Source organism: Urocitellus parryii, chromosome 1 (assembly GCF_045843805.1).
Source record: "Urocitellus parryii isolate mUroPar1 chromosome 1, mUroPar1.hap1, whole genome shotgun sequence".
In the NCBI taxonomy this organism is placed as follows: domain Eukaryota; kingdom Metazoa; phylum Chordata; class Mammalia; order Rodentia; family Sciuridae; genus Urocitellus; species Urocitellus parryii.
Genome location: NC_135531.1, coordinates 221,591,969 through 221,610,279, shown reverse-complemented (window position 1 = coordinate 221,610,279; position 18,311 = coordinate 221,591,969). Strand labels below are relative to the sequence as shown.

The 18,311-nt window shown below is 40.4% G+C and overlaps 1 protein-coding gene across 1 annotated transcript in view; it reads left to right on the top strand.

The window, feature by feature from the left end:
* The window catches only part of Stk39 (serine/threonine kinase 39), a 269,628-nt gene that overhangs the window by 88,052 nt on the left and 163,265 nt on the right, over positions 1-18,311 (top strand). Inside the window, exons 6-8 of the mRNA XM_026389549.2 lie at positions 13,340-13,449; positions 13,711-13,812; positions 16,543-16,676. Of these exons, the coding sequence (XP_026245334.2) occupies positions 13,340-13,449; positions 13,711-13,812; positions 16,543-16,676 (346 nt within the window). The remainder of the gene's footprint in view (positions 1-13,339; positions 13,450-13,710; positions 13,813-16,542; positions 16,677-18,311) is intronic.

The following is an 18,311-nucleotide window of genomic DNA, read 5'->3' as shown; positions in this document are numbered from 1 at the left end:
AGGTCTGGGCAAAACACATTTTGACACTTTCTGAAAGCAAAGCAATTTAACTCAGTTCTTCACTTGCTTATTTTTTTCATTTACTTTTCTGTTTCCCATTTGTTATAGTCTACTCCTTCCCTGATGAAAGGTGAACATCGGGTGTTTGGGTTCAGTGTCTTATGTGGTTAACTGACATATTTGTTGAGCATTTACTAGGTTCCAGGCATAGTCCTCTGAGCTGACAGAGTGGTGAGCAGCAGAGACATGTCATGGAGTTTACAGTTCAAGTGAAACAGGCATTGAACAATTAACTATAAAAATTTAATGTCCACAATTTGTATGTGTGCAAGGAAATACCTATTTCTGGGGAACTGAAGCTAGTCATACTTGGATTATTTTAATAGGCTGTCCTGGGGGTAAATCTTAAATATGTATTATAAATAGGAATGGGTTTTTGGTCAGTTACATAAGTTGCTGCATACATTGTACATTGATTACAGATTTTCTGGAAATTTAAATAGTCTTAACATGTATTTATATTCCAAGGTTTTAAAAATTTAACCCTTATAGTCTTAACATGTATTTATATTCCAAGGTTTTTAAAATTTAACCCTTGTCTATACAGAGTACTCTTGGGGTCACAGTAGCCAAGGATTATCTAGTGGACTCCCTCCATCACTGATTTATGCCCTGTGTCCTCAGCTAGGGCCTTTGCTTGTCCTGGTTTCTCTCATTATGAAATGGTATTCTCAGGCTCTCTATTTCAACTCTAAAATAGAATAACTAAGTACAAAGGAACTCCGTGGCCCTGATGCCCTCCAACAAATAGCTGTTCTCATAGTCTGTCCTGCTGCTTTTAATGGCAGGACCATCCTTCTATTGAATTAGCCAGAAATTGTGGTGTTGCTTGGCCCTGTCTTTCCCTCAGATTCTATGGCCTGTCCAGTGTGTTAGTAAATTCTATTGCTGATCACTTCTCACCACCTCCCCTGTTACCCTGTGGTCCAGGGCACCATCCTCCCTTGTCTGGGTTGGTTAGGTAACATCCTAAAGGCTTCTCTTCCTCTACCCTTGCCCTTGTGTTTTGTTCTCTACATAGCATCCAGAAGAAAGCTATTTTGCTAAGTTGACTTATATCATGCCTATTCTCACAACTGTCCAGTCCCCCTTCTGTCTTAGAGAGAAAGTCAAGTCCTCAAGGCAGCCCACAGGGCCTTACAAGGTACTGGCCTCTTATTATCTTCTTGACCTGATTCTTCCTTGTCTTCACTATGCTCCAAGCAAATGAGCCTCCTTGTCTTGCATGCTCCTGCCTCAGGATCATTGCATGGGCTCTTCCCTCTATCTGAAATATTCTTTTCCTTACCTATGTCAGATCTAGACTCAAATTTTGCATCAGTGATCTTTCTGTGGCCATCCTGTGGCAAATCGCAACTCTCCTATCCCAAACTTTCTGTTCTCTGCTTTACTTTTCCTGACTGAACACAGCACTGTCCTCCATCGATGGTAGTGGTCACTGAGGTGTGCCACTAGCAACAGCAGTCTCAGTTTGATAAAGACGCAGTCTCATGCCCTCCCACGTGTTGACTCAGAAACAACACAGGTAAGGCCAGCAGTCTGGGTTTTGAGAAGCCCTCTAATTCCAATGTATAATAAAGTCTGAAAACTACTGCTGTGTGTTGTACTTAGTAATTTTGTGTATTATCCACATTAATCTCATCCATTTCCCCAGCCCCAACTTAAATGTCAGCTCCTCGAGGACAGGAGTTTCTGTTGTGCCGACAGTCTCAGTGCCCAGAACTAGTAACACACAGCCCTGAGTGAGAGCCTGGTAAATGATTATTGAATGAATTAACAAACATATGTGTATTGGTCAGCTCCTCATCACTGTGAACAGAATACCTGAAACAAACAACGTGGAGGAGGAAAGGTTCATTTTGGCTCATGGTTTCAGAGGTTGTTCAGTCCACGGTTGATCAGCTCCATTGTTCTGGGCCTGAAGTGGGCAGAAGGTGGGGGAAGGGTGTGGCAGAGGAAAACTGCTCAGGATGAGGTGGCCAGGAAGGAGAGAGGAGGGGGGAAAAGGAGGGAGAGAGAAGGAGGGAGGGTCCAGGGACAAGATATAGTCCCCAAGGGCACATGCTACTTCCTCCAAACCGTGATCTATCTATCTGAAATTTTTACCACCTCCAAGTAGTCCATTCAGATTATTAATTCACTAACTGGATTAATCCACTGATGAGGTCAGAGCCCTCATAATGCAATCACTTCCCAGAAGCCCCACCTCTGCATTAGGGACCAAATCTTTTGGGGGACATCATTCCAGATCCAAGCCATAACAATATGACTATATGGTAAGTGTAGATTAAAAGAATACTGAGCAACAGAGCTAAATGTATGTCCTCATCATTTAGTGACCCTGCCTTGTTAGTTTTAAATACTAAGTTTTTTTCATTGATGTTTTGAAAATCTTAAAAAATATGTTGTCCTCGACCAATTCTTCTTGAAATTTTGTGGAAAAGATGTCAATTGTCTTTTTAAATACTTGTGTCATCTGAGTTGTGTTATTTTAATCCTCTCCCATAGGAGCACTTTCTTTCAAGTGTACAGATGGGCTATTGTGGTTCAATGGAGGCTTCTGATAGCAGAGCTAGTTAAGTGGAGATTTGTATGAAAGAGACCACCTGCAGGGATATAAATATCACATTGGAAATTTAGACTTATTAATATTTGATCTAAGTTGCTTATGCCTGTCTTTGTGGATAGGCCAGCCAGGAGCCCCTGTTGACTTCCGAAGCATGTCTTTGACTGGGGAAATGATAGCACATGTATAATACACTCATCTAGTGGCCTCCTACAACAGCTCTGACAGTTTAGCAGAGCAGGCCTACAGACAGGGGACTGATGACTGCTGAGTACCTGTGGACTTGTTTGAGGTCATTCTGAAGGTCGTAAAGCTGATCACTCTCACATCTCCTCAGACTTCACTTCAGTCCTTGCCAGTAGGCTCCCCATCACCACCTCCCCTGTGACTTTTAACTCTATACTTTTTGACAGTTCAGTTGCCCCAGGGCTTGGTTCCTTCAGCTTTAAAATAAGGAAGGTTGACAACACGTTCTCCAAGGACCTCTCTTGCATCAAAATGGTCATTAGCTGACTCTCTCAGGACTATTTTAAAGCATTCAGATCAGAGAATGATCTTGGCCATGGAGAAGGTATTAAGCCAAATGTCTTCCTGTGGCTGTTGTCATCAGAGCATCTTTAAAATATCCCTCCTACCTACTGGGAGTCAGAGAATAATGAACTTGTGATTTGGGGATTATCTTGGTTTTCCTTTGTTCATAGTAAGTATCATATTTAATAAAAAGTTGATAGTGACCTATTGACCACATGTATCTGTTTGTGATTGGACTTGAGAAAACTAGCATGGGATTCCAGCCTTCCAGGCCACATTTGAAGGAAATTTGTTGAATGATGGCAATGTCTAGAACCTACCCAGCATGCAAAGGCTTTCTTCTTGGTGGTTTTCTTACTTTTACAGATGAAGATACACCTTTAGGGAATAAAAAGATGATGTCTTCTGATTTCTTGCCTCCTTTTGCTTCTAGTAGAAGCTGTGAAATTGTCATTCTCCTATATTTCAAAGAAAATCGGAACAGCCTTTCCTCATTCGTTGATGGGAAACATAGATTTGTCCAGAACAGTTGATTAGTGACTCTCCAGGATACAGACTCAGGAAATCCCAAATGATGGGGCAGATGCCTTGGACACCATGCTGTGGATGGGGGCCACAGTCAAAAGAGCCAAATAAGGCCATGGAGCACCATTGGCTTATAAAGAAGGAATAAGCAGGATGAAAGCCAGGAACCTACTGAAAAGGTCAGAGGAGATTGGGTAGTCAGTGAGGGTGTTGGAGGACTGTCTTTGTTTTTGTCTGGTCCTCCTGGGCCACCTGGCTGACCTGAGCAAGACAGGTGGTGTGTGAGTAACTGATTGCTAATGTTAGGTCAGGTGCCAACATACTTACTGAATTACTTAAAAGATGAGCATATCCAAGGCTTTTGCTCTGATAAAATAATGATATCACCCTTAATTCATCGTAAGTGGGAGAGAAAGCAGTAGTTCTGCAGATACCTCTGCTGAGAATGATGCTCACCTAGCTTCTTCTCTCCCTGTGTCATAGCATCTCCCCTGAGCAGCCATGAGTGATGGATAGTTAGTAAATGTTGGGATTGTGAATTGTTTTCATGTATTTACAGAAAAAGATTTTGTAAACATCTGATTATTCTCATGAGGCATGTCACATGTATGGATTTGTTTGTCCTACTGGACACACTAGACAGTGGAGAGTCACTGGGTTGGAGATTTCTATGTGGGATGTGAGTTGTATTCTGTAATGCCCTTGTACTTAGCAAAGAACATGTCATAAAATACAGGAATGTGCATCCATAGATTATTTTTTTCCTGTACTCTCTTTTCGTGGCCATGGTTTTCTTCATCCAAGAGGGGAAAGAAGGAAGCTCTGTAGTTGGCTGTGCATTGGAGTCTTCCAGACATAATTATGAGTCATGCCAAAGCACTGCTAGGAGGCTTCTACACTCCTATGTGCGTTGGGCCAGCTGAGGTTCTTGTTGAAGTGCAGATCTTGATCCTGTAGCTCTAGAGTGGAACCTGAGGTTTTCGTGTCTTAGGCCCCCAGGTGATGCTGATTGTGGTCTATGGATCCATTTTGAACAGCAAGATTCCAGATTAGAACATTGAAGATATTGCTTTTTCCTGTTTCCTGGAAGTGTGTTATTGTGTGGTTTTTATTTATTTATTTATTTATTTTTTGAGGTTTTTTTTTTTGGGGGGGGGGTAAGCATGCCTTAAGTAGCAACTCTTGGGAAAAAAAGTAAATTAAACTTTTATTGCAGCATGTGCCCCAGCCCCCTTTAGATACCTCTGCATTTATTTTGATTTCTGCCTCCAGCATTAAAAGCCATGCTTAATACTGGAGCTGTTTAAAAATCTGAAATAGCTCTGTGTGCTCAACTTCTTTTTTCCACCTGATTTCTACCAAGTTCTTTTGGGGATTACAAATGACTTTGGCCTTTGCAGTGGCTACGCAGTTGGGAGGTCCGAAGAAACATGGCTGGCCTGGGGAAAAGAAGGGGGAGGCAGGAGTAAGAGTTAGGAAGCCTCTGAGAGTCAATAAAAGAGGACTTGATGAGGTTCAACAACAAAAACATTTGGTTATCTCCCATAACAAGAAGTCTGGGGCACTGGCCTAGGGAAGTCCCAGCCATCTGAGCTCTTCCCTGCTTCCCCCCTGCACCCCCAGTGTGTGGGACAGTATCTGTCTTCCTGGGCTGCTCTTGCTACAGCATCATCTCTTCACATGACTGTTCCTGCACTGGAAAGGGAGTGGGAAGCAAAGGAGTCTTGTGGGGCTGTTCTTTTATTCAGGAGGAAAACAGGCAGATACGCTGCATTCCACTTGGATTTCACAGGTCTGAACCAGGGCAGACCCTCAGACATTATGAGAGGCCCAGCGCCATCACTAACTTAGATCAGTAAGATTCATCCCCTGTAGCTTGGCAAAAATGATCCTGGTAGAGCAGAATGGGGTGTGGATGCTGGGTTGTCAGCCAGCCGGAGTGTGTGCCACAAAGACTAATAGCATTGAGAACCTGCTGTGTTCTAAACTCCCCATCTTAAAGCTTGAGAAGTGATTGCTTAAAGAAGTTAGGTAAATTAGTAGGGAATGTAATTGCAACTTACATTTCCAGCCTGTTTGATTCCAGAGTGTTCCTCAGAGTGGAAACGTGGCTCCTTTCTACTCCTGGATCTTCCCTTTGCTGCCTCTTCTTTTCCTTTTAGTCTCAGGGATCTTTGGGCAGGACCCCACAGTGCCTCTGAATGAGGGCCACTTATGCTACACCACGTGTGTCATTGTTTGCCCTTCGGACAGGCTCACATTCACAATGTGCCGAAATGCCACTGTGATAATAGAGGGGAAACTGCTGCTGTGAGCGAGGTGGCATTACTTCAAGAAGGAAGCCAGCACAGTGAGTGTTGGTGGCTCTTGTCCCAGGTCCTGACTTGGCTCTGTGTTCTGCTACTTGCCCTGGGTTGTGCTGAGTTCTACTGATCAAGGCACAGTGTCCATCTGGACTCTTCAGGCATCCACCGGGCTCTCTCCTGCCTCCGGTTGCAGGAGTGAAGGAGGATATAGCTCCCCGTTGCCATTCAGACTTGGTTCTCAGGGGCCAGAGGTCTGATGACATTTCAATGATGGCAAGGCTCCAGGAAGGTGGAAAGTTGCCCCAATTTAATTCAAAAACAAAAATAAAGCAAACAACCACTGGTAGATAAAGACTGAATTTGATAATACATTAAGAAAATAAACCTGAGAGATGGTGATCTTTTGTATTAAAGAAGCATTCTGCTAAAGTATGTGACAACTGGATAAGCATTGCAGTCTGAAGGCTGTTGTCACCCATAGATAGGCTGTGTAATGGCCTGAGCTGAGCTTCTTTGTTATTCTGTGCCTGGGAAAGAGAAAGTTTTGACTAAAGAGTGCCATGACGAGATCTGGACATTAGGAAGAGTGACCTGGATGGACTAGCAGGCTGGATTGCAGTGGAAAGAGGCAGCCCTCTGATTCTGCAGCTGCGTTCCATGACCAGGGCTCTCCGTGGTCTGTGTGTTTTCTCTCTCATGGGGGAATTCCCAGCAGAAAATGGTATTTCCAGTCCTAAGTGTGGCGCAGGAGCACGCTCCTCCAGTTGATGTTGTTCAGGTTGTGCAGTACTCACCCTCTATCTTTTCCCACGTTAGCTGTCACAGGGAGGTAGGATTGTGTCTAAAGCAAAATCCTGCCAGCCCACAGGATTGTGTCTAAGCCCAGGCAGTGCACACTGCTGTTACTGAGCAGCAGTGTGGTCCTGGCACAAGGTCCTGATATAATACAGTGTGAAAAGAATGAAATACGTTGAAAATGCTTACTATGGTCTACTCCTAACAGAATTAAGAAAATATTTGCTTCTGCTTTATACCCATTATTGTTCAGTTTACATAATGTAAGTCACAATGCACTTCTTTATATGCTTCTTGGGATTGCAACATTTTAGTTTTAAGGAAATCCATGCTGCTCCCAGGGGCTGGGTGCTGGCAGTGCTGAAAATGGGCCTGGGTGTTTTGCAGTAAATTTCAGTTTTGCCAGTGAAGTCTTGAGAGTGAGTCCCTCATGAGAAAGAAAGAAACAGAGGGAAAAAAAAAACTGGGCAGTAAATCACATTACAAAGGGATTGTTTTTGATGATATAAATATGACATTGAGGATTAACCAGAGAACCTCAAACTAGTTTTCCTGAGTTGGGTAATCACAACTTGATCTTTACTTGGGGAAGAGCTTAGAGTTGTGGAATATTAACACCATTATCCTATTCTGAACTTCCTTTTCAGTGAAGAAAAATACACTGAACTTTCCTGAAAAGGAGTCTATGAGCTAAGTGGCTAGCTTCCTTTTCGAAGGACTGTGGTTTTTATTCATGTCCTCAATAACTTGCTATGTGTTCCTTGGCAAGTTATTTAATCTTTTTTTTTGTTGTTTTAAATTTTAGTTTAAATTTTTTTTTAGTTGTAGATGAACACAATACCTGTATTTTATTTATTCATTTTTATATGGTGCTGAGGATTGAACCCAGTGCCTCATGCATGCTCAGCAAGCGCTCCACCACTGAGCTACAGCCCCAGCCCAAGTCATTTAATCTTTTTATACCTTCTTCTTTTTCAATTCTTATATCCACTAAGTTGTCCTATTTTCTCAAGAATTTGTGTGATCCTTCCCCTTACCAGAGTATCCCTTCTCATACCGGCCCTGTTGATTTTACTGATGGGTTATGGCTGCAGTCGGCCCTGCCCTCTCCTCTCCTGAATACCCCTGCATGGTTACTTTTCCCACATTTTCTTCTCTAGAGACAAAGGGCAACAAGTTCTCTTCCCTGATGCTCACACCGTGTTTGGGCTCTTCAACTGTCCTTCCCAGTGCTTCCTGACTTTATAAAGCCTTGCCTTTGGGGAAATGAGGCTGTTCTACAGCCAGAAACTCGCAGGGCCCCCTAAAACCAGTAGGGCTCTCTCTGTCTCCTAACTAACCCCTTAGAGCACTGAAGGAATCACTGTCTCTCTTAACCCTTTGTGTCTGCCTTTAGGAAGTGCTGAACTATCAAGCATTGATTCTGTTACTCTCTAACCAATTGAATCGACCTGGAGCCAGTTTTTTTCCATGCACAATTCAGGTTCCTTTTCAAAGATAATTATAGATGCCATAGAAATTTGAGGTAGGTGAGGATTGTTCCTTACTCATGCATAACCTCCCTCTTAGACTTTAAGGAAATCAGTTTTCAGTCTAATTTTGCCTTGATTCAGCAAGCAAGCCCCCAAATGGTTCTCACAATTTGTTCTCTAAGCCCAAGGCAATCCTAGCTCTTTTTTCTTGTAGGCGAATGAGAAATTTACTTGAGGCAGACAATTCAGGATTCCAGATGCAGTTTTCCTTTGCCCTTATCTTTGGCATCAGGAATCCAAATACACACAGAACTGGTTAGGGGTTTAGTTTATACATGGGCCTGACTAGATCCTTTTATTCTATACATGCAGGGGTGGGGAGAATGTCTAAAAACTTTTCAGCTGCTCTCAGTGTGGAAAACTTAGTTTTTGCTAATGGAAAGCCCACTTGTGACCTGCATCATGGTGTTGTTCTCCTTAGTAACTATCCCTTTTTGACATTTCACCTGGACCATACTTGTCTGTATTCAGATATGGATAATAGAAATATTTCTAGCAGCTGTCCTGAATCAAGTGCTGCCAGAATCCCTCAGTGCTGGCCATTCTTGGTTAGAAGGCCAGCTGACCACTTGGGTTGTAGGGTTGCCAGCATAATGTCACTCAGTATATGTTGAAGTATTTTTAGGTAAATTTTAGACCTCAGAACAACACAGCTGGCAGACTAGTTTTGCAGACTAAATTAGGCCAGAGGAATTGCTTTCCCAGTTGTTTCTTCTTTATAAGTTTTATGGATTTGTTGCCAACAACAACAAAAACGGGTGCTTTTACATAAAGATTGCTATGTCCGGCTTCTCTGGGAAAACTGGGAGATCTGGGGACATCAGGTCCCCATTTCCCTGATGCTGATTTTCTTCTTCGGCTTCATGGCAGAAGCCTGCCTTTGGCCTGAGTGGGGGATGGGGGTCTGAGAATGGGCTCCAGGATCCCCAAGGGGCCCAGCACTCAGCTGCACTGATACTGTGTGTCAAGTGCCCTGATCACTGGGCTCCTGCTGCTGGTTTCAGGACCCTCCTCCCTCCTTTATTTTCCTGCCTGGCCCCTGTAAGTATTTGAGTTCTTGACCCTGGCAGCTGTCAGACAGTTTTTCTTCTTGGCTCCACACTTGTGCTTTGCTCATGCTGTGTCTTTGTCTGGAACTCATTTCCTGTTAGGCTTGACTATCAGATCTTCACCTCATTTGCAGGGTTGGGTCCAAGGCCCACTTCAGTTACAGTCTTCCATGACCATTATAGTCCTAGCTCCTGCACCTCTACACAGACAACATCGTGTTAGATTTTATATTTTCTGTTGTTGATTATTTCATGTCTTATCCTTCTGAGATGGTGGCATTCTTTTTTTTAAAAAGAGAGAGAAAGAGATTTTTTTTAATATTTATTTTTTAGTTTTCGGTGGACACAACATCTTTATTTTATTTTTATGTGGTGCTGAGGATCGAACCCAGTGCCCCACGCATGCCAGGCGAGCGCGCTACCGCTTGAGCCACATCCCCAGCCCAAGATGGTGACATTCTTATAGTTGAAAAACACATCTTTATTTCTCTTTCTCTCTCTTTTATCTACCTCAGAAAATTGCTAATGCTGACCCCTCAGCCCACATACTTGGTTGATTAGAAGGCAGAGAACAGTAGCTTATTGACCGACCTAACAGTTATTGTAAAGAATATTCATGCATGGTAAAAATTAGCAGGAGAATCTTCCAAATATGAAAGTAAAATAAAAATAGGTGCAAGGTAAGAAGCCTGATGAGGAAACAGAAGCCCATTCAGATATGGACAAGTCCCTTGTTCAGTCTTAAGCATTGTGACTCTCCACCCTCACTTGTCACTGCATGCTGTTTCCTGGTAGATCTAATGCTCTTAAAGTCAGATGACTGTATCTCAAAATCCTGTAGATCCTCCTCAAGGCTTAGCATTGAAACATCAAAAATAAAACAATGAACAGTGTGGCTTAAATGATTCTTGACAAATTAAATAAAGGTGATGGATGTACATTGACGGAATTGCAAGGTCAGGATGCCCAAACTGCTTCTGTCACTCAGGACATGCGGAATGCCCTCTGCTGGTGTCCTCTCCATAGTGGACAAGATGATGTGCATGGATGATGAGCACCATGTGCAGTGGCATCACTGGTGAGGCTAAGCAGGCATTGGGGTCAGGAGTGAAAAGTAAGCAGCTGAGTGGGGCTATGTATGGGCCACTGGCTGGAGCTGGGAGTAGTGACAGGTGAGGTGTGAGATGACAGGGGGTCAGGTTTATGTGTTAGGCTAACACATTTTGACTTCACCCTGGGGGTTGTTGTACACTTTAAAGACTTTTATAGAGGGCTCAGGTCTGGGCCAGAAAAGCCTGGTTGCTAGATCCTAGATCTGGGGAGATCAGGCAGTGGGAACTTAGGAGGCTGCCATAGGCATCTTGGCAAGGAGTGCTGACTGACACTGAGGCGGTGGCTGGAGGGAAGGGAAGAAGTGGATGGGCTCAAAAGATGTTGGAGCCCTTTACTTACTAGGATGCCAGCTTCTTTAAAGTCCCTTTTATTATCCATATTCTCCAGTTGTTCTACAGGTAGGAAGATGGGCTGGCTCACTCTTCTTGGAGCTTTGATTTCATGTTGCTAGAGAAGTGCTCATGGTCTCTGACCCAGTATTCCCTTTGGCCACCTAGACATGCCCCTTAGGAAGCAAGGGTGGCTTTCACTCTGCTGTTCTGCCACCCTGTTCTCACTGTCATATGTAAGCTAACCCAACAGAGTATACCAATTTTCCTGTTTGTACAAGCACACTATGTACTTTGGTTAAAATGTTCCGTGTCTCTGTACATATAAATCTTTCCCTATACACATTAGCCATACACAGGAGCAATTTGTGTATTTATTCTGCTCCCAAGAGCTAGTGGATGTTAGGATTGGTGTTTTCTGCTTCTGGAATTTTTGTTCTGAGCTTTAAGACATTTAACCATCTGTTTATAACTTTAAAGTGAATGTTCTAAGTGGAGGCTATGAATAAATATGTGAATCACGAACGATATATTGAAGGGATATTGTCAAAAATGAAATGCTACTATATATCTTGCTCAGCTGTTTTGCCAGCCTTTAAAATATCTAATGTAAGCACATAGTATTTTTAAGGAATTGAAAAGATATATAATGTTAATTTTTGATTTTTATCTGGATTATATCTTTCAGGAAGAGACTTTAGGGTCCCAGATTGCTTTAGCTACATTAAGATGATTATATTTTTCATTTAAAGCAGCCTTTACTCATATCCTTAATTATTTACAGATTACATATATTTATTTGTGCTATCATGTTATAAAATAATTTCAATAAAAAATCGAATGTTGAATTCACTGAACTTAATATTTTTGAAAGCATTTTTGTATCCTTTTTCTCTAACCAAAAATAGTAGATGCCTACAAATGGTTCAGTTCACCTAATTCTCTGTAAGAGGATGGATTATATATTCTCCTGCCCATAAGAGACGTGATTGACTAGTTCTAGAGATTTTTTTTCACAAGACTTTAGTTTTCTGATAAAATTTCTTTAAATTTTCTGATGAAAATTTAAAGAGTTTTAGAGTTGGATTTATATATGCAAGTTAAATTATATGGCAATTATTTTTTCAAAATGTACTTTTGCTTAATGTTTAATATTAATATCAGAGTAGTAGTTGGAACAAAAATTCCATTTGTCAATTTTCATTTCTTTTACTTGTAATTGAAATCCTTTTGGGAGTGGAGTATATTTAAATGTAAATAAAATGAAGCTATCAACATGTTTCTACTTAGGGAACTGGTTATCATGTATTAAATCACCCAGTTGTATAACTTAATATTATAGGCCTAAAGCAAATGTTAATACATTTTGACCTTGGTTTGTACTTAGGTTGTTTAGTAATTGCTGTCATTCTAACAGTCAGCAAAGGGAACTGGCAAAGGAGAATTACATTAAAGCTGTTTTCAGGAGCCATACTCCACAGTATTCTATGTGGTTGGTGTTGAGGTGTTAACTACCCTTTCTTTTTACTATTTACCAGTTCACTATCCAGAGGTCTTTGACTTGGCTATTACAAAGTATACTAGTCTTTAACCTATTAATTGCTTTTGACCTTTATACAAACATGTACTTATGATTTCATGCATTAATAAACACCAAGTGTTCTCCTCTCTCTTGTTATATATAGAGATAATTCTTACATATATGCTTGTCTGCATCTATAGTGTGCTTAATTAATCTCACACAATGAACTTTATAATGGGTGTTAATAAGTGTTATTTTGATTCTACAAAGCATTCCATCTCTACTTAGGAAGATCATTTGGAAAGCAAACATGAGGAAAAAAAAATAATCTTTTCTTACTGAGTTTTTCATTTGTGTTGATTGCTGCATGTGGACAAACCTAAGCTTGTTGGCTTTGTATTTGAGGATTTGTGCACTTGCCGTTACAATTTTGCTAAGATGTTGATGAACACTGTCAAGGCGAGGGTATTGGAATGTGAAAGATGGATGTTATTCCTCTTTTATTTTTAAAACATTACCTCTCTATACTCTCTCTACATTGAGAACTTTGAATTAAAGCAGCTAGAAGATCATAATAAAAAACACAAAAAGGAACCATACCACATACCTTAGCACATAGTTTCACTTTCTCCAGTGGTATTCTTAAATATGATTTTCTAAAATTAATCTTGTCTAAAGATAAAACAACTTTATATTCGGTGCTTTGGAAATGTTTATATTTTCATTTGTGTTGTAATTCTTTATTATACATTATGACTTTTGATAACTTTTCAGAAGAAAACATAATTTGTTATGCTGAGCTCTGGTGCCAGGGGACTTGCTGACCCATTAGGGTGTGCAGGATGACATATGGTAGGACCACCCCCTTGTATGACTGAGAGATCTCCAGGAACATGTTTGCAATGATTCCTTGCCACTGTAATGCTCACCAGAAGAGTTATATTGAAAGAATCAGAATTTATAATCGATCATGTCTTACCCAAAATAATGATGATTTTTTTTTCCTTTCAGATTTTGGGGTAAGTGCATTCTTAGCAACAGGGGGTGATGTTACAAGGAATAAAGTAAGAAAAACATTTGTTGGCACCCCATGTTGGATGGCACCTGAAGTCATGGAACAGGTAAAAAAAAAAGTAGAGGTTATCTTGGTTGATACAGTGCAGTTAGTAATATCATTAACACACTAGCATTTCACTCACATCAGTCATTTTAGTAGAATGCATCATGTACATTGATTCAATTTCTAACTGCTAGACCTTAGCAAACTGATGTGGAAGTTATGCATAAACAACTCTGGATTTCAGATAAAAATGTGGAATTTGTGATGTGTAACATGCCTGCTCCATCATATTGTTTTTTGTTTTCTGTCTTTTTTCTTTTAGGTGAGAGGCTATGACTTCAAGGCTGACATGTGGAGTTTTGGAATAACGGCCATTGAATTAGCAACAGGAGCAGCGCCTTATCACAAATACCCTCCCATGAAAGTAATTACTATTGGAAATAATATGTTGGATTTGAAATGTGATTGAATGGCATCTATTCTCTAATGCTCTTGAACGAATTTATTTTTCTCTCAGACCTTAGGAGAATGAATGGGAGGGGTGTAGTCAAGTTGAATGTTGTTTGATTTTCTCAGTGGACAGAGTGGACAAAAGTAGTACAATTCCCAGCTTTGAAATTTGATTTGCATTGCTAGCACAGACTTGAGGAAAGAATGTGATCAGATTGGTTCATAGAGGTCTATAGCTATGACAAATGCTGGTCATTAATCTTTTGAGTGCAGCATAATCCCAGGTCCTCAAAGAAAGTCTAAGAGTAGATTATGGTGATGTCATCTTTGCAGATGGATTTCCCAGATTTTAAGATTTTTTTTTTCCACGATCTGCACCATTGTCACCCCTGCCTTTATAGTGTAGCATCGGTGGCTCCTTTAATGTAAGCGAATCACAATGCTTTCACAAAGCAACATGTACTTTGGATGCTATTTTCAGGATTTTGTTGTTCTTTTATCAGACCATAGTCATTATTTTTCTTAGTTCTTAATTGGTAGCATAAGGGTTAATTTCCTCAACTGGGTTTAGTTTTGAGGCTGAAATAGTTTAATGGAAATTATGAAGATATTTTAAAAAGAATATGGTCTGTGGATATTTCATGTTTATTGGGAAAAAATTAGGAGAATTAAAAACATTAAAACCAAGGATAAACAAGTTAAATAGCTTTACTGATTAAAAAGAAGTAGGGGTGGGGGTGTAGCTGAGTGACAGAGCACGTGCTTAGCAAGTACAAGGCCCTGGGACTGAGCTACAGGACCCTTCTTCCCTCCCAAAAGTAATAATTTATTATTTTAGAAAATTTGAAAGTACAAATAAGAACAAAGAAGAAAAATAACCATCCATAATTTCATCAATCACAGAAAATCTATATTAAGGTTTTAGTGTAGTTACTTTCTTTGTTTTATATTGTTTGGTGCAGAGGATTGAACCTATAGCTTTGTGAATGCTAAGCATGTGCTCTCTACCACTCCTCCTGTATATATTTCTTTTTATATTTTTAACATGGTTAAGATTTTAGTGTGTGTGTGTGTGTGTGTGTGTGTGTCTGTCTGTCTGTCGGTCTGTCTGTCCTCTCTGTCCATACCTGATTCTTAGCAGAACATTTAAAATCCAAGTATGAATAATAAAAGTGACCCTTTTGGAGATAAAGTACTGAAGTCACTCTGAGGACTTTTTCTTTCATCCAGTTTTTCTTCTTCTTTTTTTTTTTTTTTCTCATTGCTTGGCACTTCCCATCTGAATCCAAAGGGCATTTGCCATCCCAGCCTGAAGCCCATTAGGACGATTCTTCAGAATCTGCAGTCCCCTCCATTCTGCTTTTGGCTATTATCCTCCACAAACAATAAACTGTCACTTTCATCCTTCATCTATTCACACATCTGAAAGTGTTTGAAAAGAGTCTTGACATGTATAGCATTTGCATAAATTAGGACTGATTTATGCATTAATGAGGTTTACTCATTTTGTAGGTCAGTAGTTTTTTACACATTCTACTTTTTGAAAGTAAATAATCTTAAAGTTAGTGCAAAAGAGTGGAATTTTTACCTTTGTGATTAGAAGTTGTATTTCATTTTGTTCTGTCCATCTCTTCCCCCCCCCCCCGCGCCCCCAATGCAGCATGGCCTTTTGGACTTATTATGGTTTTTCATAACTCAATTATATTCTGGCTATCTTTCAGTATCTTGTTTTCTCAATTTTGCCAAGCCCTTTTAGCAATTCATTCTCTCTCTCTCTCTCTCTCTCTCTCTCTCTCTCTCTCTTTTTTTCCAAAAGGAAATCGTGTTACCTCCTGGGATGTTGTGATTTTATTTTTAGGTTTGGTAATATGTTACAGAAGCCCTGTGGACGGGTGGGTCCCATGTGTGAATGGCTTGCACACATGAATGTGCCTTTCTCTCCCCTCCACCACTCTCTTTCCCAACCAGACAGGGCTGGAGCTACGTGCTCCTTGAGGCCCTGGGAGAGCCAGTTCCCAGAAAGCCCTGTCCTGGTTGCTTTTGGAAGATCATTTTTAACACATACAGCACATTTTGTAAGTTCTGTCAGTGGAGCAACAAAAAGGTTAAAGGGTACATGAACAGATTGGCAGAGGGAAATGAAAGCTTTTAGTACACAATTTTTGGAAAGTTAAAACTCTTGGAAAAGCATGTTTGTACCTAATGAAGGAGGATTTTTGATGCTTTTTAAAAAAATTGTTTTAATTAGTTACACATGACAGTACCATGATCTTGACATATTATACATTTGAATCAGTTGGGGTATAATTTCTCATTTTTCTGAGAAAATTATACAGTCACGTATATACATACAGCAATAATAATGTCTATTTTATTCTGCTGTCCTTCCTATCCCCCATCCCCTCACTTCTCCTCCCATCACTTCTCTCTACCCAATCTAATGTGACACACTTCTTTTTTTTTTTTTCCCTCACATAGTCATACATGTATTCTGTATATCAATGAGGGTCTCCTTCCATCTTCCTTGCAATTCCCCTTCTCCTCCCTCCTCTCTTCCCTATTTAGTGGTAATCTTCTTCTCATGCTCTTCCTCCCTACTCCATTTTGAGTCATCAGGGTCTTTGATGCTTTTGTAAAAAATAACAAATTCCACTGTAGCAATTACTATACTGAGGTTCTATCTTCACGCTTGTTTCTGCTGCAGGTGTTAATGTTGACTTTGCAAAATGATCCACCCACTTTAGAAACTGGAGTAGAAGATAAAGAAATGATGAAAAAGTATGGCAAGTCCTTTAGAAAATTACTTTCACTGTGTCTTCAAAAAGATCCTTCCAAAAGGTATGTCAAACTTCGTGGAGGAGTTAATGACCTGGTTTGAATCCTGACAAAGCTTTGTTTGTGGATGGGGAGAGGCTGTGTGAGGACACTGGGAAGGTACTTCTAGTCTCAAGGGAACCCTGCTCTGGCCCCCGGATTTCTATCCTGTTAGTGGGAGACAGTGTCTGTCCAAGGGGGAAAAAAGGAAAGTGTTGACAACTGGAGGCAGAGGAAAATTTTTGTTAATAAGATTCATTGTACTTGTTAGGTGTGGGCTCTGTCATCAAAGGAAATGAAGTAAAACCGAAATCAAAAGAAATTGGCAGTGCCTCATTCAGAAGCTGAGCCAATATTCTGCACTGTAGGTTGAGCTGACCTCTCAGGATTTGAATATCCGGCTAGCACCAGTCTAAACCAGGCAGAACTATTGAATTTTGCATGAGCTTCCTTTTTAGTTGTAGAACAAGTTGTTTGTGCTGTTTAAAAGATTATCAGTAAAGAAGATTAAGGAGATTTTTACCTAGAAATATTAATCCTATAAACGGAAGCAAATGGCTTTGAATTAACTTTAGTGTTTCCTCTTTATTCCTGTGTTATTGCCCTGCAATCTAGATTGTCTGTTGAATTCATTTCTTCCTTCTTACATTCTGTTACTTTGAAATAACCTGGGTAGTGATCATGGAGCTCAGTGTTCTTTTCCCTAGAGCAGAATGTTAATGATGTGTACCACATGAATGCCTTGCCTGGGAAGATCCCTTTGTACAGACCTGGTTGTGTGTGGCATCATCATCTCAGACCTGGAAGGGATGCTATCCACCTGCGGTCTACCCTAGCCCACTCAAGGATCCAATTTTATACTTATGTTTTAAAACATAGTAATTTGATTTCTCTTCTGAAACTTTCTTTCATAGAGATGGACCCTCCTGCTACAAGGGATTCCTTTATTCTCTGCCTTAATCTTTATGGAACTTGTTAAGCCTTTAACATCACACAGTAAATTCCTGTTTGAGCCAGGCTGCCCTTCTCTGGATTAAACACATTTTGCAGGATGTTTCAGAAGAGCAAATAGTCAAGAAGACTAAACAGCCCAGCATCTTGAATTTATTTATTGTAAATAATGCTATAAGATGTTTCAAAACTCTTCAAACATTTCAGTTGTCCTTTTATGTTTGTTGCATAGGACTCATTTCCTCAGTGTTTCTTGATTTATTTCTTTGCTCCTTTGGGGTAGAAATGCCCCTAGATTGCAGTTTGGTCCCTCAGCATTTGCTTGTCTTCCCTTGTGTTTGGCAAAACTTTGACATCACCAAGAAGACAGAGTTTGATTTTTCCTAGCTCAGTGAGAGGACTGCTTGTTTTTTCCATTTGTTCTGCATTGCTCCTGATGGTCTTTGAGAGTTTTGAACTAGTTGAGATCCCACCTAGTGGCTGTGATGCAGAATGTCTGGTAAGCACATGGCTCTGTGGGGTGGAATTGCCAGTGTACTTAATGATAGAGCAGTATATTTCTTTAGGAAAATTTTAATTTGGTCAAAACAAATTAGATTGACATGCAATGTATTTGACGGACCACTTTTATTTCTTAGTAATCTTGAAAGTTTTTCCAGGTTTCCATATGTTATATGAGCTGAAATATTAGGTTCTATGATATAAATA